This window comes from Lytechinus variegatus, chromosome 3 (genome assembly GCF_018143015.1).
Source record: "Lytechinus variegatus isolate NC3 chromosome 3, Lvar_3.0, whole genome shotgun sequence".
Taxonomy (NCBI): Eukaryota; Metazoa; Echinodermata; class Echinoidea; order Temnopleuroida; family Toxopneustidae; genus Lytechinus; species Lytechinus variegatus.
Window position 1 is genome coordinate 41365793 of NC_054742.1, and position 24213 is coordinate 41390005.

General features: G+C 36.8%; 1 protein-coding gene across 2 annotated transcripts in view; it reads right to left on the reverse strand.

Annotated features, from left to right (window-relative positions):
• Nucleotides 1-19439, reverse strand: part of LOC121411042 — a 78414-nt gene extending 58975 nt beyond the window's left edge. For both annotated transcript variants that reach the window (XM_041603516.1, XM_041603515.1), the window contains exons 1-7: nt 19141-19439; nt 8753-8996; nt 8069-8155; nt 7530-7639; nt 3291-3410; nt 1321-1397; nt 620-757 (exon numbers count right to left, since the gene is read on the reverse strand). In XM_041603516.1, the coding sequence (XP_041459450.1) occupies nt 620-757; nt 1321-1397; nt 3291-3410; nt 7530-7639; nt 8069-8155; nt 8753-8978 (758 nt within the window). In that variant the 5' untranslated portion in view covers nt 8979-8996; nt 19141-19439. The remainder of the gene's footprint in view (nt 1-619; nt 758-1320; nt 1398-3290; nt 3411-7529; nt 7640-8068; nt 8156-8752; nt 8997-19140) is intronic.
• Between the last annotated feature and the right edge of the window lie 4774 nt (nt 19440-24213).

Sequence of the window (24213 nt, forward strand, 5' to 3'; positions counted from 1 at the left end):
AAAAAGAACAAAGAAAGCCGCTCCAAGGCAAAGCATTTTCTTCTTATCGAGAAAAGAGAAGAAAAAAATCCGCTCCAAAGCTTCGCATATTTTTTGTTACGCCGTTCCGATCGCATTGATCTGCTACAGTGAGCTGCAATTTTGGTGAAAAGCGGCCGCAGAGCTCACCCAGGCTGGCGCGGCGGCCGCAGAGCTCGCTGCATCATGCACGCATTAACGTTCCATAGGCATAGGGATGCCTACGCACTCACACGCTGGACGATCCGTTCCAAGGACCCCCGTTTTCACAAACATTTTTAGTTCCGAAGCCCGTTCCGAGGACCCTCCTTTTCACAATAAGCCCTCGGCACACCCCCACCATTTTTTTGGTCGAGTACCCCCCCGGGGCATGCAGTAACTTGGCATTACGGTCTAAACCATGCCACCAGAATTACCTTGTACACACAGTTCCTACTTACCCAGTCTAACCCATGCATCATTTGTATACATAAATAGTAACATAATCGTTAAATCTATAGAGAAATTTTTGGCATAATTTCTGCTATGGTATGAATGCCTAGCATACAAGAAGATTCACAAGTTTTGTACCGAATCAAGCCTCGCGTACTGTATGCCTCACCTTTCAATCTCAAAAAGAAGTTTTCCATCCATGTCATAGCACTGAACAGATGTGTCAGAGCAGCAGTATATGTGCTGGAATTGTTCATTCAGCTCGACCTTTTTGATCCAGCTACCTTTCACAGATTCCAACTCCTTCCTAAAAATAGTGCACAGAGACAACACAAAATAAGAACAATCTTCAATATAAAATGAAATGTGATTGTCAATGTACATCTGTTTTGATTGATATAAATTTCATAAAATGTTAGATTTAAGGTTTAGTTTTCATATTTAACTAACTTGAAAACTAGCAGACTGTGATATGCGCCTTAGTTTTCCTTACATGTATGCACACTCTAACACTATGAAAAGTAGAAGAATCACCCAGTTTTTCTTGTACAAAACTATGGAATTAAAATGTATCTAACTCCACATTACAGAGCGGTCTTGAGGTAGGTGAAAAGCACAAGAAAGCCTATTTTTTAAGCCTGATAATTTGTGCTATTCTTAATCTTAAGCAAAATACTCATCTGGTAGTGAAATACTTTAAATGTGTTAAATAGTTAATATAAACTTTTGATTGGTACATGAAATGTCAATTTCCCTCTAGGGTCTTGTCTGGGTCTTTAAGCTGAGCAATCACAAGTACTACTAATAGAATTTTTTACATTTGAGGGCTTCAAATGAAAACTGAAGGTACTTCAAATCTCAGAATCTTACGTTAAGAAGAGCTTGTAGTTTGCCATCGGCTTTATTTCTCTCCAAACTTCATCAGCAACTTGTCTGAACTCCCAAACCTTAGTGACAACAAAGAGCAAATAAAAATATTGTGTGTAATGACTGCTTCTCAATCTTGCATCTATTCACTCACATTCCCATATTTCTTACTTCCACCCTCAATATTTGTTATGTAACTCCCTCTTTTTCTTCTTTCTCTTTCTCTCTTCCTTCCCCCTCAATTCCTCTTGGATAGGACAAATTAAGAAATATTTAACATGTACATGTACTTTCTATTATGACATCAAACGCATAGCCAGTACATATATGTACATATGATACTTGTTGCGGGATGAAATATAAATAGGGTCTGCAACCCAAGTCTATAGATGAACAAAGTTACCTGTATGCAAAGTTATTTTTTGTCTATTGGTTAGGATCTCACCTTCCTCTCCTGGTGAGAAAATGTTTCTAAATGTACTAATTCTAGTTGGTCAAGTGTACCATGCCCAGTGTATAATCAGGTAGCAACAGTAATCCAATTGGTCAACACATTAGCCAAGCATGCAAATTAAACATGACTTAGAGATACCAAGAAATAGGAGATACCACAAATATGCCTCTGATAAATTCACAAGTGGTTTGGGACAGATATAACAATTATTCTCTCCTGTTACCTATTTTTTTTTCTAACTAAAAGGTTGTCTGGACATATTTTTTGTTATAGGAACCCCCATCTCCTTTGGATGAAATATTTGAGACATTAAGTCATTTTCCTCTTATACCAATTTTTTTCTTCCTGAATTGCATACTGTTACAAGAGAAGTCATTACAAGGAAAAATGGCAAACGGTCATTAAATCTTGATGGGGCGTTGTGGCCTAGTCTTCTGACTTTGAAACAGAGGGTTGTGGGTTTGATTCCCAGCCATGGCGTCATTTCCTTCAGTAAGAAATTTATCCACATCATGCTGCACTCAACCCAGGTGAGATGAATGGGTACCTGTCAAGAATTTATTCCTTGAAACGCAGCGCGCGTAACAGCCGCACTGCTAAAGCCAGGGTAATTATGCTGCATATACAGTAGAGCACTTAGAGACTACTGACAAAGTAAGTATTAAGCGCTATATAAGCAAGTATAATTATTATGTTGCAGATTTACATTGGGGCCCTGGGAACAATTTTATTATTTTTTTTCTGTATGGAATTGTGTTCCTGAACTGTTTATTTTGAGTGTGTTTGGAATATTGACCATCAAATTTAGAACTACCATCCTACTTTAAACTCCTGTGGCTTAATGTGTTACAGAAGTCACAATACTCATCTGCTTATCAGATCTTTGCTATAGACTTCTCTTTGTAAGAACACAAATACCGTCAAGATGTCAAATGATGTATCCAAAATGCTGAAGGACGATTGTGTACAATTAATGTACCTGGTATAAACACACTAATTGCACATGCACTCACTATGTGCTTTATGCCGACTCATTTTTTTTCATTCTTTTAAATGAAAAAAAAATCCCTGAAAGTTGCTGAAATTTCATATTTTACATCTTTAAATCTATTTTCCATATATCCTTGAAATTGTTTTGATTTAGCTGGAAGCTACCGATTTAGCTTTAAAGATGGATTTTGGATGGTAGGCTAAGTAAATATTGTAGTCCCACATGTAAACTTCATTTTGTAGGGAGAAAGTCTACATTTTGAAAAAAATGTATCCATCAGGGGGAAATAACATCGATATCCATAAGCTGGATGGAGCTTGCTGTGTGCTGCCGCACACATGACATTGGGGTCAAGGAAAAGTACTCCTTGTACACAATTAACAGTATATGAGGCTATAGAATATGTAAAGTATTCTTGACCTTTTGGAGTATTCTTTTTTTACCCAAAAGAGCACATTGTAGCTCTATCCTCCTACTGACATGATCTTCCTGTGATTATCAAATACTGTAGCCCTTATGAGAGTGTACCTTTGTGCCTTTGACTCCTCCTGTAATAAGCTCATCTCTCACAGGGTTAAAGAGTAGGAACATCACAGAGCTCAGGTCAGAATCAATGTTGCATGTCTCCTCAAAATCCTTATTTAGCACCTGTACATGGAAGTGAATATACAATAGAGTAAAACGATTTACCAATAATGTAGAGAATCTGTCGCAAGTGTTAATATTGCATAAAATGTTGCACTCAAGTATGCATTATGTACATTGCAAACCATATCATCACAGATTGATTTCTACATTGTACATCAACCATCATTAGTATCCTCATACAGTGTATATATAATGTATAATACAGTGCGTCCCAAAAAAAAACTATACACTTTTGAAATGGCTGCCAAATAAAAAAATGTAGCACTTTGGGGGAAAAGACTTACATATATGGAAAGCCAATTAAGTCAACTTTCAAATGACACCAAAAAAAAGTTGGAAAACTATTCATGCTTGAGCGAGCACTGCCTACTGAAACAAAGGGTATGAAAATTAGGGTGTCTGGAATTAGCCTTTCAAATTATGTCAGTTTTTGAGAGGCAAATCCTTTCGAACTTGCAAAGTTAAGGGCGTTGTGATAAATTAATGATCAATCGTGACTAGTTTTGGTTGCTTAAGCAATTTTTTTAAATTATCAAATTGAACTTTAATGAATTAGTGAACATAAATCACACTTTTTGGGCAGCATTTCAACTTTATCATTTGGATCTCTTTTGGGGCAGCATTTCAACTTTATCACGTGGATCTCAGCGATGTGTCATGGGGGTCGGGAGAATTAGGGGGTGAGATAAGACTTCACTGAGAGAAGTAGGTTGATGGAATAAGGGTCAACAGAACATTCAGCCCCCGCCCCCTCCCTCTTTCCCGCCCTCCCCTCCTGTTGAGAAACTGATGGCTGTTGTCATGTATGCGTGAAGTCCAGAGCAGAATGTTGATTTAATGATTAATTCTGAATTGGGGCATTAACTTTTTCTTATCAATTATTCAATTAACAATTTATCGGTAAATATCATTCAATGTGCAATGTGATCAATCAAACATTCATTTTTTTCAGTAAATTACTTCATTAATCATCATAATCATAAAATTTCTTGGTAATCATTCAATAAAAAAAAACTGACCATCAGCCACCGGTCACTTGGCAGTTAAGTTTTGAATAGGCTACAATCGAGAAAGTGAGACAGAGGGAGAGGGGGGGGGGCTGGGAAATGGAGGTGGAGAGGGGAGGGTACATATGACTTTTAATTTGTAAAAGGACAAAAAGAAGAGGAATGCCCCGTTTTAACCAAGTCTTAGCATACCTCGCCCTCTTGCTCGTAACAGGTACCATCACATTACCACATTACGCTGACTCTCACGAACACACTTCTGAGGTCCACAAGCTAAATAAAACTAAAATTACAATTCCTGTTCACTCATGCATTACATTTCAATTTAATAACTCATGAAATTTGCCTTAAGAAACAATAACTCTTCTCACTCATAAATAGCATAACACCCTTAGCTTTGTAAATTCCAAAGGACTTACCTCTCAAAACACTATAAGGCTAATTCCTGCCCAGCCTAGCCAAGCTTAGTCTCTCGGGAGAAGAGAAGTGGGGGGAGGGGTTGCTAAATGTTCTGTTGGCCTTTATCCCATCAACGTACTTCACCTACCTAAGTCATATTACCCCCCTCTTCTCCTGACTGTCATGAACACATTGTTGAGATTCACATGATAAAGACAAAATGCTGCACTAAAAATTGCAATTCATGATCACTCATGCATTAAATTTCCATTTAATAATGTATTAATTTTTCACAAACAACAAACTGATCACATCTGATCTTTTTTTCACCAAATAACCCTAACTTTGCAAGTACCGGTACCAAATATAAAAACCTGAAAGAAAGTGGAAGGCTAATTCCGGCCCACCCTAATTTTCATACCCTTTGTTTCAGTGCTCGTTCAAGCATGAATAATTTTCCAGCTGTTTGGTGTCGTTTGAAAGTTGACTTTATTGGCTTTCCGCATCTATAAGTCTTTTCCCCCAAAGTACTACATTTTTTATTTGGCAGCCATTTCAAAAGTGTACATTTTTTGGGGGGACGCACTGTATACATGTGTATATACATGATTTGCTGGGGATCAGGCCACAGTTAATTGCGCTGTTGTTGACCTCCAAAGGCAGATATGGCAATGGATCAAATAAGTAGGAATTATGGCATGAGAACCATAAGGAGATAAAATATGATATGATGATTAAAGGTCATGTCCACCCCAGAAAAATTTTGATTTGAATAAATAGAGAAAAATCAAACTAGCATAACACTGAAAATTTCATCAAAATCGGATGTAAAATAAGAAAGTTATGACATTTTAATGTTTCGCTTATTTTTCACAAAACAGTGATAAGGGAATTTTCACGGTAACTGACATTACATGGCACAATGTTTTCACACCTTTCATTTTGTGTATCTCTAAAACAACAAATGATGGGAGTTTGCTTTTGAAAGAGTTAATAAAGTGAACCTTGCTTTATACTCTGATACTAAGTTTTCCTATGTAACCACATTTTTTTACGCATCAGCAAGCAAAAATATATCGGTAACTGACATTACGCAAAAGGACACACAATTTCAGGGTGTTCATTAAAATTGAAATATCTCATGTCCCTGAGTAGATAGAGTAATAATTTGAATATGTAAATATACCTATGTTACTAGGTTAAGATGTGTCAAAATATTTAACAATTTGTTTTTGTCTTTTGAGGGCTATGATAATTTTTCCACAACTATGCTGGTAACTGACATTACACTTAATTTGCCATAGAGATAACACATGGAAGTCAAATGTATGGAATCATTGCATTGTATCTTCTGTGCAGGGCTTCACATGAAAGTGAGCTTGATGTGGAAGTATACCCGCATTTCTAGGAACATTTCAATGAAAAAAACTTTTTCTTTTTCTTAATTTCCTTCTTTGATTTGAAAATTTTTATCATTACTTGTCAGTAACTGACAATACACATTTAACATTTACCAGTGCTATATGATTTTCAAAGGCATTTTCTTAATACTTACATGTAAGGCTTTTTTAAATCATAAAAGTTTCATAATACTTTACATTTTTAATTATCAAAAGATAAGAAATGTATGTTTTACTTACTCAGGGGGGGGGTTATAGCAGGTACATGTTTTCCTATAGTAATTTAATATTGCATTGACTGTACACATGGATTTTTCTGACAATACACCCATAATATATTCATCAGTTTTATATTTTCATCAGTTTTATATTGACTTTTTAAACCTTTTCCTTCTCCAACCTCCCCCTCCCCTCAAAAAGGCAAAATGAATAAGGGTCTCCTCCCCTAGGCTACACGTACCCCTCCCCGAATCTCATGCAGCCATGTTGTTTTATTGATTTCTATTCTGGTCAGTGCAAGCAATGCTTGTTCATATCTGTCGGATTTCAATTCTCTTCATAATTTGTTTTATCATTTTCTTTGCTAATTTCTTTTTTAAGCTGTCAACAAAAAATAAACTCCAGCTTCTAAACTGAAACCGAACTATTTGTAAATTAGAAAAAAAACACAGTTTTAGTAGATCCATGCAACATTGATCAGAACTGTCAAATTTCACTTTTCATCTATACTTGTAAACCAAAAACAAAATTGTATCACACATCCACACTACAAACAGGTATAAAAACCAGGAATTTACTTTTAGCGAGGCAATGCTCAAAAGAATCCTAGAAACTAAAAAAGGGACCCTGGAAATCCCCTTCATCACAATGTTAAGCTTGATTTCTTTTGCAGATTTAGGCAATAGGTTGGGAAAAGTTGTTGGATTTTTCTGTTTATTCAAATCAACTTTTTTGTTGGGGTGAACTTGTCCTTTGATAAAGACAAGACTAGAGACGTAGCCATGATATTAAATGCCAATAGACTGGAACAAATTTGGAACTTGGTGACCCTTCTAGGAAAATGTTACTAAATTTTAATATATAATCCTCCTTTTGTCATTTTCAATTTTTTTTAAATAAATAATTAATTTATTCACAATAGTCAATCTGAAAAGATATACAACTTCTAGCTTTCAGCATAAAACTTGGCGACTATGAACAATTGACATCAAGGCAACATTGCAGTTGTTCTTTCTTTTGTGCCTCCAGAGAAAATTACTTACATATTCTGTCCATTTGAACTACTGCCTTTAAAGCATGTTAGATGAACTAACCTTTAAGGAGAAGTCTTTGGCAAGACAGAAATACACATTGTATTTCCTGGCATAGATGATGTTCCTGAGAAGTTTGTTTTGGTACTTGGGAAATGTCATACTTCGACTGACTATGATAGAGAAAATACAAAAATAAAGCAAGATATTTTAGGTCAGCAGAATGTAAAAAAATAAAAATGTCAAAAACAATGTTATTTTCATGATTTTGAAGAATACATTACATGATTGTATGCCTACATCAGAATTAAAGAATGCAAGAGAGCTTATGGTGAGAGTGAAAAAATCTCAATTACGAAATATGATATTTAAAAGCACTTGACAGCCTGAATTGGCTACTATGGCAAGATTTCCTTGTTTTACAATTTTTTTTTCTTCATTTCTCCAAATGGGGGGGAGATGGTAAAAAAAAATCACCGGGGGGGGGGGGGGGGCTTATCCCCTCCTCCAATCCCCTCTATCTCTGCATATCACAAGATTGTGTTAAAGTTTCAATTCAATTCCTCTTGGACCATGCACAAATTTCAGACGCTGGCACGTACCTGTATGTCCTATTCCATCTTTATACCATGTGGTAATGCCTCTTGTGTCCAGAAAAATAAACTGCTTCGTTCTCGGGTTGTATGTTACTGTTTAAAAAAAGAGGGGAAAAAGACATTTTGAAATAGAACCACACACAGTTCAAATAATAATGACAATAAGAACATTTATAATCTACTGGGTTGAAATAGCTCCTTGTACTGCAATAATAGACACCCACATAAAATATCAAATGCATTAAATATTAGATGAATTCTCATCTGTATGCAGTAAAAAAGATGCTTATTCCATTGAAAATACAATATAAAAAATACAAGTATATTAATTTACCTTTGTTAGCTTTGACCTTGTAACCTTTGACCCCACACACCCATATCTCATCATATAATTTTCACTCCCATTTGCCTACCTGAGCCCAGTTTGCCATGGAAAAAATAATGTTTCCAGCAACCATTCGGGGAAGGTGGGGGCATAAAACTATGTTTTGTTTTGTTTTTCCGCATAGATTTGAAGAAGCATGCAATGATGCAATTGATTTCTGAATTCTAATTATTATTATTTCTAATTATGCACTTATCTCTTTCTAAAAATGCTGTTTGCCTCTTATCATTTGTATGAAATGTTAAATAGAGGCAAACAGAATTGTTAGACAGAGGTAAGGGGGGAAAGCCTTCAATAATCCATACCATCAACCAATTCTGTAAGTTTCTTGCTATGCTCATAGCTATTTTTCAGCTGGAATCCATCTTGAATTAGGTGAAAGAGAGAGGAGTTCCTTATTTGACTCTCACAGCTCAGAAGACTGTCATTTGAAGGCACAGAAGCATGCAATCGGTCCATTGTGGCCCCACTCAAGCCTTCTTCATCAAAGTTGGTGTCTTCCATCTCTTCTTCCAAAGTTTCAGACTCCATGTCATAACGATGTCATATCTGCAAATAATTGGATATGAAAGTAGATGGTATATTGTATAAAATGAAATTTTCTTAGTGATTTTGTTTTTTTTATATTGCAAATCCAACAGGACTTACAATTAACATTTGCGTGTAAATTGCAATCAATTCACATGAAAACAAATCTATTATACTGTATGTTAAGGAGTAGAAAATGCATCTGTGAGCCAAAATGATGGCTTGAACAGGTAATATCACCTAAACCTAATTAAGAAAGGACTGTATGGCTGATTAATGGTTTAACAATTGCAACCAGGCATGGCAAACTCACAAAAAGTTATCAGATATGAATTTTCAGTTTAATACCTCTACTGAAATAGGATATTCTAAAATGATATATAAGTCATTATGAGACCCTTATCACATAGAGGATGATGTTCACTACTATAGAAATTAAGTTTTTAGTAAAAAAGGGATTACCAAGTCTATTGGAGTGGAATTACCCTCATGCTATTGTTAAAAAATGACAAAAAGGAGGATTATAAATTACAATTCATTCACATTCTTCTAGAAGGGGTCATCAAATTAGCTCCAAAGTTTTCAAACTAATTAGGCACATCCTGTTCAAGATTACAAAGAAGTAATGATACAAGCTATATAGAGCTTCCCCAGTTTTCAGTTTATTGGACTTGATAGTAAGGGGAATACTTTGTAGTATGGTATTTTATTAAAACAAGAACACTGGCAAAACAGTCCAAAGACTGAAAAATCCAGTGTACAGTATAAACAAAGGCAAAGTACAATATTATACAGATGAAATATAAGAAAAAAAACAACCCATAATCATATTACACAATTATAAAAGATATACCAGGAAAAAGAAACACTGAAAAAAAAAACTTTAAAAAGTAATGTACAAATGTCAAGAAGTGTGAGGGTATAATTCGAACAGAACGCAACTAGGGCATTAACACTTGCTGCTTCGCCAAGTACGCCGATCGCAACAAATCTCATGACAATCCGATTACATTGATTTATAGAATGCTATCAATCACAAAAGCTAAGCTCCCTAATAAGCTGCACTTCCTGCCTTGCCTTTGAGTATTGGGCCTGTATTATCATTCTTTGACAAAAGGGTTATCAGTAGCTTCTTCTCATATTTTGTAAAAATCTGGGAATGAATGGCCTGTACACTTATCGTTTGCCAATTTAAACTTGAAGGTTTCCATTGATCAGAGATATATCTTCTAAACATGAGTAAATATTTATGAAATATACATCAATAGAAAGCTAATTTCATTCTCTACAACTGTACTGAAGAACACTTTTCTGTAGGAAAAAGCATAAAAAAGTTACAGCTATGTAAACTACGCATGTAAATCCAGACACCAATTTTGGTGTCCACAGAATTAATCCTGCAATAGGGGATTCTGTGCACGGCGGACAAAGAGTTAAATGCTATATTACATATATAACCATGTAATACAGGGACAAAAAAAAAGAAGAGAGATAGTGAGAGGAAAGTGATAAAAAATTACCAAGAATAAGTCAACGAAGAGAATAAAGGTGAGATGTGAGGTCGATGAGATAATGGCAAGAAAGATACGCATTGGCACGAATTACAATTTAGTATACATGCATTAGAGTTAACTGTTACATTCATTTGATCTAGAAATAAAAATTGTGCAGATCACCGGATTGCCGGGGGATAAAAACCAGTTCAGAAAACATTACAATATCAAATATAATTAGGTAAAATATGGCAGTAACAAGCTTTGAATATTGCACAAAAACAAAATCACAGTCAGCTCATTTACTCACTTGGGGTAAAGTAAAAGAGGAAAGTGAAGAAAGAGAGTAAGACAAGGGAAGAAAAAAAGTGAAAAGAGAAAGATCAGAAAAGGGGGGAAATGGGAAAGTAAGAAATAAAGGAACTGGGCAAGGTTTGTGATAATATGAAAAAATACAACAAAATCATTGTGAATTCAATACAGATACAATGTATGGTATTGTGGATTGTTTATATCTCCGAGTTCTGCAAAAAGGTATATCTAAGCATTCAGAGTTCCGCAGCTGGACATCCGAGCGGGACTGGGATCTTCTGGTAGGAGGGAGCATATCTTGATGACACTCAGATTTCAGTAATCCAAGTCCAAAACGAAGCAGGAAGTCATCTCTACGTTCTTTGAGAGTTTTTGGTCCATACAACGTAAGCTGGTTGAAAGAAGGTAGAACATTCGGGAATGCAATGCAGCATAGAGCTCGCTTTTGAACACGTTCTAGTTCTTTCAATTGGGCTGCAGTGAGACTCAAACTCTAAATTGGTGATCCAAATTTTAAAAGTGGGTGACTGTAGACTTTGAAGATGGTCACCAAATCATCTACCCTTGCACCATGCTTCTTATTAACATTAAGAATATAAAAACGCCGCGCGGTGCGAAAGATCATGAGCTCAATCTGACGATCAAACTTAAGATTCGACTGGATCGTGATTCCAAGTAACACCAAGGATTTCACCCATTCCAAACGGCAATCATTGATATGAAGAGGCTCTTTAGGAGGAGGAGATTTCAATGAAATGAAGCTAAACTGCATAGCCTTACATTTCTCAGGTTTTAATTTCATATCATTTTCAACACACCAATCGCTCAGGGCATCAATATGGCTCTGCATGGCACCAACTTGATTCTTCCAAACAACTTCAAGAAGACTCAAGTCATCCACGTATTTCCAACAATTATTAGTGGTTAAAGAGGCATCGTTGATCATGGCAAGAAAGATGACAGGACCCAACTTTGTCCCTTAAGGGACACCGCACGTGAGGTCCAGAGCACTTGAAGTCTTTCCTTGATAATGCACTGCTTGGGAGCGATGAGTCAGGAAGCTGCAGACCGTTGGAAGAATGGAGGTATGCACATCAGAAAAAATCAGCTTCTGGATAGCTAATGTATGATTAATGAGATCGAAGGCCTTCATAAAATCAACTGCACAAAGATTTGCATAGTGCCCTTGCTTATCAAGATTGCGCTGGATGACATCTAACAAGCTCACAAGGTAATGATTAATGGAACTACCTTTCAAGTTGCCAAATTGTGAACAATCCATGCGATGTCCAAGGTCTGAAGTAAGTAAGAAGGAAACTTTCAAAGATCCTTGCTAAAGCTACTGAGATCGGTCTTAGTTAAGAGAAATCTCTCACATTGGGAACTTTCGGAATGGGACAAACTGAAGCATTCTTCTAAATCAAAGGGAAATAACCGAAACGTAGACAATCGTTGTAGATTTGGTGAGAGGTGAAGAAAGTTCTAATGCAAATTCCTTAATCAGTCTCATAGGGATGTCATTAGGGTGCGTTGCCTTTGAAACATTGAGGCGTTTGAGACGAGCATAAACTTCATGCACCTTTATCAAAGGTGGGGGAACATCGCGGGAAGATATGCAGGTAATTTTGACAAGTCCAATGGGGGTAATTGGGTACAAATACTAGCGAAGAAGGAGTTCAAATCATTTGCCATTTGTAGAGGAGTTTTATCACTAGAGATTTTCAAAGGTTGTTTGGAAGCACCAGTCAGAGAGCGGATGTTTATACCACTAACCAGGCTCACTCTTTTTCAAGCATTCGATTTTGTTACGGTAAAACTTCTTTTTAGCCTTTTTTATATCACGCTGAACCTTGTTACGGAGTTTATGATAATCATCAGTCAGTCCAAGTTTATATGCTTTATCTCGACTCTTGATGGAGAGCCTGATACCATCATTGAACCAAGGCCTGTCAGTAGATACAAGCTTACGTTTAGTAGTCAATTGGGGGAAACATTGCCTGTATAAACTTAAGAGTGTGTCTTGAAAATTGCTAACCTCTTTCTCAGGATCGTTAATACTATTCAGCTCATTCCACTGATGATCTGTGATCCATTGTCCAAATAAGCGTAGGGAAGAGTCTCGGAATGGACGAAATGTAATATCAGATGACTACAAAGACGGAATTACATCATATGGTTGTGCAACAACAACTCGATCAGAATTGGCGATAGGTGCACAGACGACAGAATTAGCAAAACGTTCTGGAATATTGGTATCTTGTCCAAAATAGATTCATTCCGAGTTGGATGCTTGACGATCTGCGTCATTAGAGTGTGTTGCTCAATCACTTCAGTTTGGAGGTCGTTGAAGTCACACAAGACAATGAGAGCAGCACTATCGACTGATGAATTAACCACATCATTTATTTGTATGATGTGATCGATTATGTCCTGTTGAAATGGTGAATGAGGGGGTGCATAAACAACTCCAACAAAGATGGGTGTGGCCAACTTTATACTGGCTGATGAAGACAGTTTCACCCATAAAATCTCAAGATGCAGGGGTACAAGCGGCTCAAAGACCAATCCGTATGTAAAGAGCAATGCCACCTCCCTTCTGCTGACTGCGATCACGGTGGTAAAGAGTAAATTTAGGAAGATTGTAACAAGAAGCTGGTTTGTCGGCACTAAACCAGGTTTCGGTAACTGCAATAACGTGTACACTCTCATGCTGTGTTAAAATAGTTGACTGAAAATCATTGAACTTATTCCAGAGTGAACAGGCAATTAGTAGAAGAAAAGAGGGAAGTGCTGCACAGATTTTTTTTCTTTGCATTCACGGGGTGGCTTATATGACGCAAAACACTTGTGCGTTGTTCGAAATAGTGTCCGTGACGGTTTGGCCTAAACTGTTCAACAATTGGGATACGACGACGAGTGTTTCTGCCAGCTCAACGACCACGATGACAAAGTAACCCCAGATTACGAATGTTCGAATAAACATCGAATGGCAACTTAACTTTGCCAGAATTACATAAGTCCTAAAGTTCATGTTGAGAGAAAGTTCGCACACGGGTTCCATTGTTAGATAACATTATGAAGGCTAAGAAAAGCGTGACAACAATAAGCACAGCTATCTTCCACCTCCAAGCATGAAGGCGCCACGAAGGCACGGAACTCTTGGTAGGCGAGTGAGTTGTATTACAACGTTTGTTCAAATCACAAGAAAAATTCACCTAAATAACTTAAAACACACCAATATTACTCACGAAGATCAGTAATGAGGATAGAAAAGGATGAGTGATGGTAAAAACGACAATTCCAAGTAAAATGTCATAAATTTGATAAAAATAGCTCGAAAAACACAGAGCAAGATAAAAATACCAGGAAGCAGATATGACGGCGCCCTCTTTTTGGCTTTCAGAAAGATAAAAAATTGCAATAAAATTTCTAAAATGAAATTATGGGTCTAATTAAAGCTGTCAAAATAGCATTTTGGGTTGTTTTGATACATCTTTTTTTTTACAGTGCACAGAAAAACACACACTTTTGAAATACTAAAAACAAAACTTTGATATGACACACTGACTGCAATATTTTGTGGGTTTTGCCATACCTGATAACAATTATAATGGAATATTATTTTGCATAATGACCACATTTACCATTGTGGTAGGTAATTTTACCATCCTTAATTTTTATTAGTTGTTGAGCACCATTACCATGTACACATGATCAGTACTGGTAACTGAGATTGTCATTGACAATACCTTGCTTTTGGTAATATATACTCATATTGTGCCCAAAATAGCATTCATTGAGATCTTTCTTTCTCAAAGAGCTTTATCATGTGTTATGCAACTCCCAAGAATGTCCTGTAATCTGATTGGTTCAAATCGGATCACATGATATCAGCGAATCGCACTATTGCATCAAAACTGCACTATCCTGCAATCTGACGTAAGAGTGCAGGATAGTACGAGGTCTGGAATTATCTAGAATTTAGATCAAATATACCATTTGGGGCAACTCAGTAACATGAGGGAGAGAGCTTGTATAAAACAAACTATGCACGCATTCTTGTGCACAGAGGACCTAAATAATGAACTCTGTGCTTGACTTGCCAAATGGATATACCGCACTCAGTCCCGCGGATCTCGGTGCGTTATATCCATCGGCTCTTCTCACACATCATTCATTATTTGGCCCTGCATGCACACGCTTTCGTTTACACGCTTATTTGTATTACTATGGATTCTTGACGAGACATGGTCGAGCTAAACCATCCCAGTGACACAGCAGATCAGAGGGTCTGTCATAAAGATTCAAAGCCTGCTATAAGTCTTGGTGATAAGAGCATATCACGATTCTAATTCATTACTAGATTATATGAGTGCCCTTAAACAGTTGTGAAACAGTTTTATAGGAAATAAAATGTATTTTTGTTGGATATTATTTTGCCAGGTTACACCAAATGTATTTTGATAGGGTGACGACTATAGAAAATATGATCTTTTTATGTAGCTTTATGATATCCAATTGCTGAATGTGCTTGAGAACTGAGAAGTGCTTAAAGAGAAATGCCAGTAGTTGCAGTAAACACTGATTTCATGAGGAAGTCTGTAAAACCAGGCTTAAAGGAGAATGAAACCATTGGAACAAGATAGCTTGTGTGAAAACAGAAAAATCAAAGAAATGGATCAACAAAAGTTTGAGAAAAATCGGACAAATAATGAGAAAGTTATGAGCATTTGAATATTGCGATCACTATTGCTATGGAGATAGCAAATTGGCAATGCGACAAAGATGTGTGATGTCACTTGTGAACAACTCTCCCCATTACTTTAGTATATATTTCACTTGAATTGCCTCTTTTATCACATCTATCCATAGATCATGTGTTCTTTCTACATGAGGGCATGTAATACATATTTTTTAAGAATACATCATGGATAAAGAGTTAATTTGTATCATCATAAGAAAAAGCAAAAAGAGACATTTTGAGGGTATTTTATAGTCCACCAAAGGGAAAGTTGTTCATCAGTGACATCACACATCCTTGTCGCATTGCCAATGGGAGGATCTCAATAGGATTAGTGATCGCAATATTCAAATGCTCATAACTTTCTCATTATTTGTCCGATTTTTCTCAAACTTTCTTTATTCTTTTTCTTTGATTTTTCTGTTTCTACACAAGCCTATTTGTTCCAAAGGTTTCATTCCCCTTTAATTGTCAGAATATCATTGAGGATCTAGATCTGGTACAGTTACATAAAATGAACTTTGTGAAATCTTGAAATCTACGCCGAAAAATGTTCACACTAAAGATCACCAACACAGATAGGCACACGTGGGACAGTGTATTATTATTGCTGGAATAAAGACCCGACGGAAGTGACCGAATCCACGCTTACTTTGCTTATTTCTCAGCAATTACACAATTTCTTCCAGAATCCTTTGGCAAATATTTTACAAACAGAAACTTGGGTGGTCATTATATTAGATCAGACCAATCAGAGCAAATATCTGGCAAGATAAATTATGAAAATAGAAATTATGCACTTACCACGATTATATGGATGAAGGTTTATCGAGTGGTAGAATCCTGACATCGAGGCACAGACTGGAACCTCAAAAAAACGAAAAGTTCTCTCCTACCCCAGTCTCAATCGGCCTTTTTTGTTATGAATCGTAACAAAATGGCCAATCGAGACTGGTAGACGGATAGAACTTTTTGGTTTTTTGAGGTTCCAGTCTGTGCCTCGATGTCAGGATTCTACCACTCGATAGACCTTCATCCATATAAATTTGTTTTTTCACAATTTATCTTGCTAGATATTTTGACCATGATCTACCCTTGTCCCACGAGTAATGGGTAAATACACAGTGAGCTCCTTGGCGCCGGCCCACTTTGCGTGCCGGCGCTCCCTGGGTTAACGACTTCTATGCCATATGGCTTGATTTTTCTGTGCGCAGCAGCATGTAATCAATGAACCCTTGAGTGGGATTCTGTGTCACGATAGACCTTCAATTCAATCTATATAATCGAGGTATATAAGTGCATACTGGGCATTGTGGCGTGTGCCTGTAATTCACGCTGTAGGGACGTTACAAATTGATGCAGAGGTTCGAGCCCTGGTCACGTATTTCAGATGGTGACGTACAAGGTCGGTCCCAGACGTAAATAATCATATCTGATTGATACACGTCTGACAAAACTCAAAATACACACACATACACACGCATAATTTATTTTTCCCCATTTTTTTGGAGTGCAATTGCAACCCCATTCTACCAGTATCCACAGTTGTTGTGTGTCCGGTCAATTTAAGTCATTTAGAAAAATGACAAGCAAAGTTTCATCAATTTTTAGTGGGATGGGGGTCGGGTGTCCGGACACTTTATATTTTTGAAGCCTTCTTTTTCGTCTTTGGATTACACTAAAAATATGAATTCAATACTTGTAATCATCTTCTACTTTGTTCTTTATATTTCCTAACAATTTGTACTAAAAATTGGGTTAACTGGGTTACCTACAAGTAGTATACCCAGATGTTGTTTCCGTACAGGTTGTGTGTCCGGACGATCAGTTTTAGAAAGTCATTTGGAAAAATTTACAAGCGAAGTTTCATAAATGTTTGGTACAAATGTTAGGAAATATTATAGAGAACAAAATAGAAGATGATTACAATTATTGAATTCGTATTTTTAGTGTAATCCAAAGACAAAAAAGATGGCTTCAAACCCGGTGGGGTCACTCAATATGACTTGTGGACCGCATGACCGTTACCAAAATCGCGGGAAAAGGGGTCAATTTCACGGAACGTCCGCGGACAGAACACTCCTCGAAGTAGTGAAAATAGGGGTGCTCACCGTCATCGATCTGATGGAAATAGGGGTCAGGAAAAAGGGGAGAACGATTACGGGAAGTAAAATCCGTCGCCGAGTCACCAGCCGCAGAGGGCGCGCGCATCATGCTCTGTAGTCTGTATCTTTATAAGACAACTCTACATTCTCCTCGAAGTAGTGAAAATAGGGGTGCTCACCGTCATCGATCTGATGGAAATAGGGGTCAGGAAAAAGGGGAGAACGATTACAGGAAGTAAAATCCGTCGCCGAGTCACCAGCCGCAGAGGGCGTGCGCATCATGCTCTGTAGTCTGTATCTTTATAAGACAACTCTACATTTATTTTACAAAGAATTCTACTTTTCTTATTTTTCAAGAAAAATAAAGTTCTTTTGGATTATTGTATCAGTATGACATGGCTCTTGATCTTTAAGGACTGAGCATTCTGATGCCTGTGTTGCAATTTCCTCTAATGAGGAAAGGGTGTAAATGCCCTGTCCTTGAAATACGGTAAATAGGGGTAAATTTGTGAAATGGCCAAAAGTGCCCTTACTTACAATCTTATAATTAGGGCCTACTACTCCTACTAGTGTTTCAAGGTATGGTTGGAACTACCCCTTATCGACCACCTAATCTTCTAAGCATTGTATCTGCGAAAATATTCATCAAATTTACCCAGTTTTCATCTCATTTGTGCAGAAAATTGAGCAGATCAGATTCCCATGTTTCTCACGGCGACTCCGATTCAATCAGCGTATATATCGACGAACAACGAATGCGACGATTTTACATTTGCTCATTTGCACCCATCTTTTGAAACCGACCACCCGCGATACACTAAGTTTACGGCCTATTCTTGTCGCGGTGGCGAAGTATTTTGACTCTTCCAAATCAGTTCTGTGATGTCAACATGCTAAATGATCGTCTCACTATTTTCATTGCGAGCTCCGGCACATGATTCGACGATTGACGACGGATACTTGTTCTAAAGCCGTTTCCTATCGGATTTCTTGGTTTTTCAGCGGGGTTTGGGTCTGGTCAATACAATTTTGATTAATTCTACTAAATATTTACTTTTTGTTGCTTCTTTTTTTCTCGTAAAATCGATTCTTACCGTTTCTATGGACACTGCGCCTACTCTCCTGCGCGTATCGTTTGTAATACGCAATAATTTTAACGCGCGCAAGGTGGTCGGTTTCAAGAGAGGTGGTCGATATGTAGTAGTCTCACCATACCATTTTACCGCAATTTTGTCCTTGTTTTGCGTGAAAATAGGGGGGTAAATTTCACAAAATGTCCTTGAAATTGACTGCAATAGGGGGTCACTTGCATTTGTGGTAACGGTCATACGTGTCCCCCTCTGCGGCTGAGTGACCCCACCGGGGCTTCAAAAATATTAAGTGTCCGGACACCCGACCCCCCATCCTACAACTAGCATGACTAGGCCTACAGGCTACACAGTACCGGGTACGGTACAGACTTACATGACCATCAAATTAGCTAATGTTACGTCATAAAATTGTTCTTTTCTTACCACATTTTCAAAAATAATACACCAGTATCGTAAATCAATTAGCCTCAGCCTCTGCTTCACCTTTTCAAGTGACGTGTAACATTATTAGGCATAAATTAATCTTATCGCTGCGCTGCGTCATCAGGGAAGATCTGGCCAACTGATACCGGTATGTAGCGAGGTGCTACTAGCTGACTGGTCCGCCAGACCAGGCGCGGTCAGGTCACGGAGCTCTGTACGAAAGCCGCTGCTCATCGGCATTGCCTGGAAACGGAACGCTCAAGATCGTATCTGTGATCGTGAGCGCGCGACTGAATAGTGGCGCCATCTCCAGTTAAATCGGCAAACAGTTGTCTACCAAGCAACTTCGTCGGTACGGTACCGGTACCAGAGAGTGGGCCGGGGGTAGGGAGAAAAGAGGGAGTGGATATAAATGAGCAGATTATTGTCAGTGGCCACTGTTCTTTTTTTCATAGATCATAAAATTAATTAAGGTACCGTACCGGTAAGTGGCTTTAGACCAACATCGACATGACTATATGAATATCAAATTAGGCACAGCCTACTTAGGAAACTAGACAAAATGGTAAAGGTATACCGATCAAAAGTTTAATAGGCGAATTGACTTTTAGTTGGAGTAGACCACTAAGTTGTAAATTACCATTTTGAATACTCATTTTCACAGCGTAATGAACCAAATATTTTCACGAGGTACATGAGAGATGCCCCGAGAGATGCTTTCTAAAAGTTGTGAGTGAGCGAATTGAGCTAGCAGTAATTTGACCTTTGAAAAATAAAATCGATTTCTTTTTTTTCATTCAAATATTCTGGGGAGCATTTCATAAAAAGACTTGTCGGACGTTTTATCTGACAAGTCCCATTTTATCCGACAATTATCATAATAACAGTACATTTCAGCCAATCAACATCAGAGAAAGATGTCAGATCTGACTACATGTCGGATGAAAATGTTGATGAAACACTCCCCCCAAAATAGTATCAAATTTACATAAAGTTTGCTTTATTCACCCCCACCCCCCCCCCCCCCTTTATCGTGAAACCTTCAGGTTGTTCATTGTCCTGGGGAGGGGCTATTCAGAGATCGAGTGTTTAGTAAGTTTTGGCTAACTACGTACACAGGCCAAAAGTTTGGGGCCACCCTCGGGTTTAAAGGGAACCTTTGGAGCAAGTGGGTTTGTGTGGAAACAGAAAAATCAAAGAAGAACGTTTGAGAACAATCAGACAAATAATGAGAAAGTTATGAGCATTTGAATATTGCAATCACTAATGCTATGGAGATTCTCCAATTGGCAATGCGATAAGGATGTGTGATGTCACATGTGAACAACTTTCCCTTTGATTGACTATGAAATACCCCCAAATGTCTCTTTTTGCTTTTTCTTATGGTGATATACAAACTCTTTATCCAAGATGTATTCTTTAAAAATCTGTATTATATGCTATAAAAAGAATACTGATATAGATGTGATAAAAGAGGCAGTTTAAGCGAAATACATACTTAAGTATAATGGGGAGAGTTGTTCACAAGTGACATCACACATATTTGTCGCATTGCCAATATGAGGATCTCTATAGCATTAGTGATCGCAATATTCAAATGCTCATAACTTTCTCATTATTTTGTCCGATTTTTCTCAAACTTTCGTTGATCTGTTTCTTTCGGATTTTTCTGTTTTCGCAAATATCTTGTTCCAAAGGTTTCATTCTCCTTTAAAATAATATCATGCCACACTGCATTCTCAATTCATTAAAAATTGTTACTGAATGGGCTGTGGCAGTTTCATCACATCACACAATTCATTTTTCCTAACCGGTTTTAAATGCACTTCTGTCAAACCCCTGTTGGTTTTCATAATATATTCAAATTTGAATATATTATTATAGCCAAATCTAAATATATCTATATTCAAATTCGAATATATAGCCAAATCTAAATATATCTATATTCAAATTCGAATATATTACACAGAAAAAAAGGGAAAAAAATATAAGTTGTTTAAGCTCATCACTCTAATAACAAGTTGTTAAGCTGTTGTTTAAAAGGTTTAAACAATTTTAAAGGGCTTAAACAACGCGCTGAAAATATTTAAAGGGGAAGCCTTCACCCTGACAAAAAGTTTATTGAAAAAATAGTAAAAAATATTGCCGAATGTTCGAGAAAAATTCATAAAATAATTAAAAAGTTATTAGAAATTCAATTATTTGATTTGTGACGTCATATGCGAGCAGCATTCCTACATAGCGAATGGTAAAAAATCAATGAAATGTCATTTTCTCAGAAAATTGAAAATGGTTTTCACTGTAACTTTTGTATATCAATAGACAAATCATTTCACACCCGATCATGATAAGAAAACAAAATCAAGTCATCAGGAACCATACAAAATTTGAAATTCATACATTTTATATTACATAACACATGGGGCAGCTGCTCGTTTATGACGTCACAAATCCAAAATTTTGAACTCTAATAACTTTCTTACTCTTTAACGGATTTTCCTCAAACCTTCACCGGTATTTTTTACTATTTTTCTGTTCTTTTTACAACAAAGTTTTCTTCAGGGTGAACCTCCCCTTCAACAGCGTTTTTACAGTGTATTCAAATGTGGATATAATTTTATATTCAAAATTGAATACATTTTATTACAACAATCTTCTCTTACCCCTCCAACTCAACAGTACTCAAGCTTCTCATCCTGCCTACTACACTCAACTCTTTCTGGTTTACAGTCTTAAGACTTAACTCGTATCCAAATAGGACTTTCCAACCTCCACTTTCTCGCCTCTCCATTTCTCATCTACCTCTATTTTATCCCAGTCCTTTGATAGTGAACCTCTTCAGCAATTTTTTATGCCACCATGCAAACCTTCAATCATCTGTTAGAATCCAGTTTGCATATTATATTACTTGTTGCTATGTCAGATAGGCCTAAGACAGCCTTTGCTTTGAATGTATTTATAGTTTGTCAAAGTTTAAAGGTATGCTTAAATTTGAATATTATGAAAACCGACTGGGCTGGGTTTGACAGTTGAGGGAGTCAAAACCGACTTGGAAACATGCTTGTGTGCCATGTAATGGAATAGTCATAGCTCATCAGTATCAATACATTTGCTTATTATGTAGAATGCAGTGTTATGAATGATTGTCTTATAATCAATAAAAAATGACGACACAGGAATGAAAAAAAAGAATAAAATAAGCGTTCGATCCCCAATTCAGTTAATCCTGATTTTTTGTGAAGTTGACAAGTCTGTTTTGAAAACAGTCCGCGCACTCATCTTTATTTGATAAGTTAAATTGCAGATTCACGAGCTATGATTAAATTCATATAGGCTCTCTTTCATTTCGATGGTGCATAAAAGCAAAATTGTTTTATCAACAAATGCACTCAATATAATAAAGTTTTTAATAATAATATTCTTGATAGCAGAGGTTACACAGGTTGGGAATATATAGCTTTAACATAAATTTTCCCTTTGCTCACAATCCTATAGATAATGAGATCAATCAAGTCTGCCATGGATTGAGATGAAATCAATGACCAATGCAATTCATATCACCTTTCAACTCAAAAGTTATAGGCCCGTATTCTGAACTCGGGTTTAAAATCAACCTTGGTTTAAACTTGTGGTTTAACTATGGAGAGCCAATTGGGGCAAAATCCCTATAACAGCATGCACACATTCAGTTTACTATAGTATTAACTCATATGACACCTAAATTGTTCATAATTATCTGGGAATTATAACTACAGTATTTTTTTCTTCATGCAAAAAGCAAAAGGAAACAAAATCTTATCATTCGATATATACAATTTAAACAGAATTTTTTAATGTTTGGCTTCCCATAATTTAAGCACAGAGTTAGACCGTGGTCTAAGTCAAACCCGACTTCAGATTACGGGTCATATACAGTCTAAATTACAAGGATTTGTATCCATTACGGCTATGGATAATGACCAGTCAATGATAGGAATTACAAATTAATCCTTAAAGATTTAGATGTTAATAAATTTGGATTTAAAAATCAATATTTAAGGATTAATCTTAAATTCTAATATCAACTGGTCACTATTCAAAGTGCGAGAGAAGAGAGAGGTGGTGGGAAAATGAAATATTATACTGTGTATACCAATGAAAAGAGCGGGGGAAATGAGCAAACGTTTAACAGAAAATTGCTGAAATTCACTGTCGATCTCAGTTTCTCACTGTATTTTTTTTCTACAAAGAGAATGTCGATATTGATTATTATAGGCCTATAGCTAGGGTGCATTTTTCTGTCAATGTTTGAGTTGTTCTTTTTCTTGAAATAAAATACTTTTATTCTTTGAGGAATCCACACTCAACAAGCCCTGCTTTTTAGTGGATCCCTCCATTTCCTCAACATTTATTTAAATAGTAAAGATGAATAAAATAAATCATATGCAAAACTCTTTAACATGAATAGTCTGCAGCTATCTGCAGATTATCTAGTTCATCGTAAATATCATTATTATTATGATTATATTGTTTCGTGTCTATTGTTTTTTATATGCCACATTGTCATACTGTATATACTTGCATATTCATTTATATCTTTGTAATGATTTCTTTTGCTGTTAAAATTGATTTGAGTTGAAATGAAATAAACCAAACTGAACTGAACTGAACTGAACTGAACTTGTAAACTGGAAGCTTGTTGTGTGTTACAGTGTATGGTAATTTAGTGAATAGAGAAAGTGGAATATACAATACAGTGTTATGGCCTAGAAAGTGATTTTGATATGCTCTAAAATGCGATTTTCGCATGTCAATTGTTTAAAGTCCCTATAATAATAATAATAGCCAATTTTTATAAAGCGCTTTTCCCAGAATGGCCCAAAGCGCGTTACAGCATATTATTACCCCGGTCATTGGATTCATTTCAATCCCGCACGAAAAGTGCACAATTTCCACTCCCTGGGGAGCATTCCTTGCATTCATCGCAGCCTCATTATGGCGCTGGCAAAATCAAACATACTATACCGCGGGAGGGGACCCCCCCCCCCATCTCACAACTTCCCTCGCCGGGACTCAGACACCAATCACCCCCCC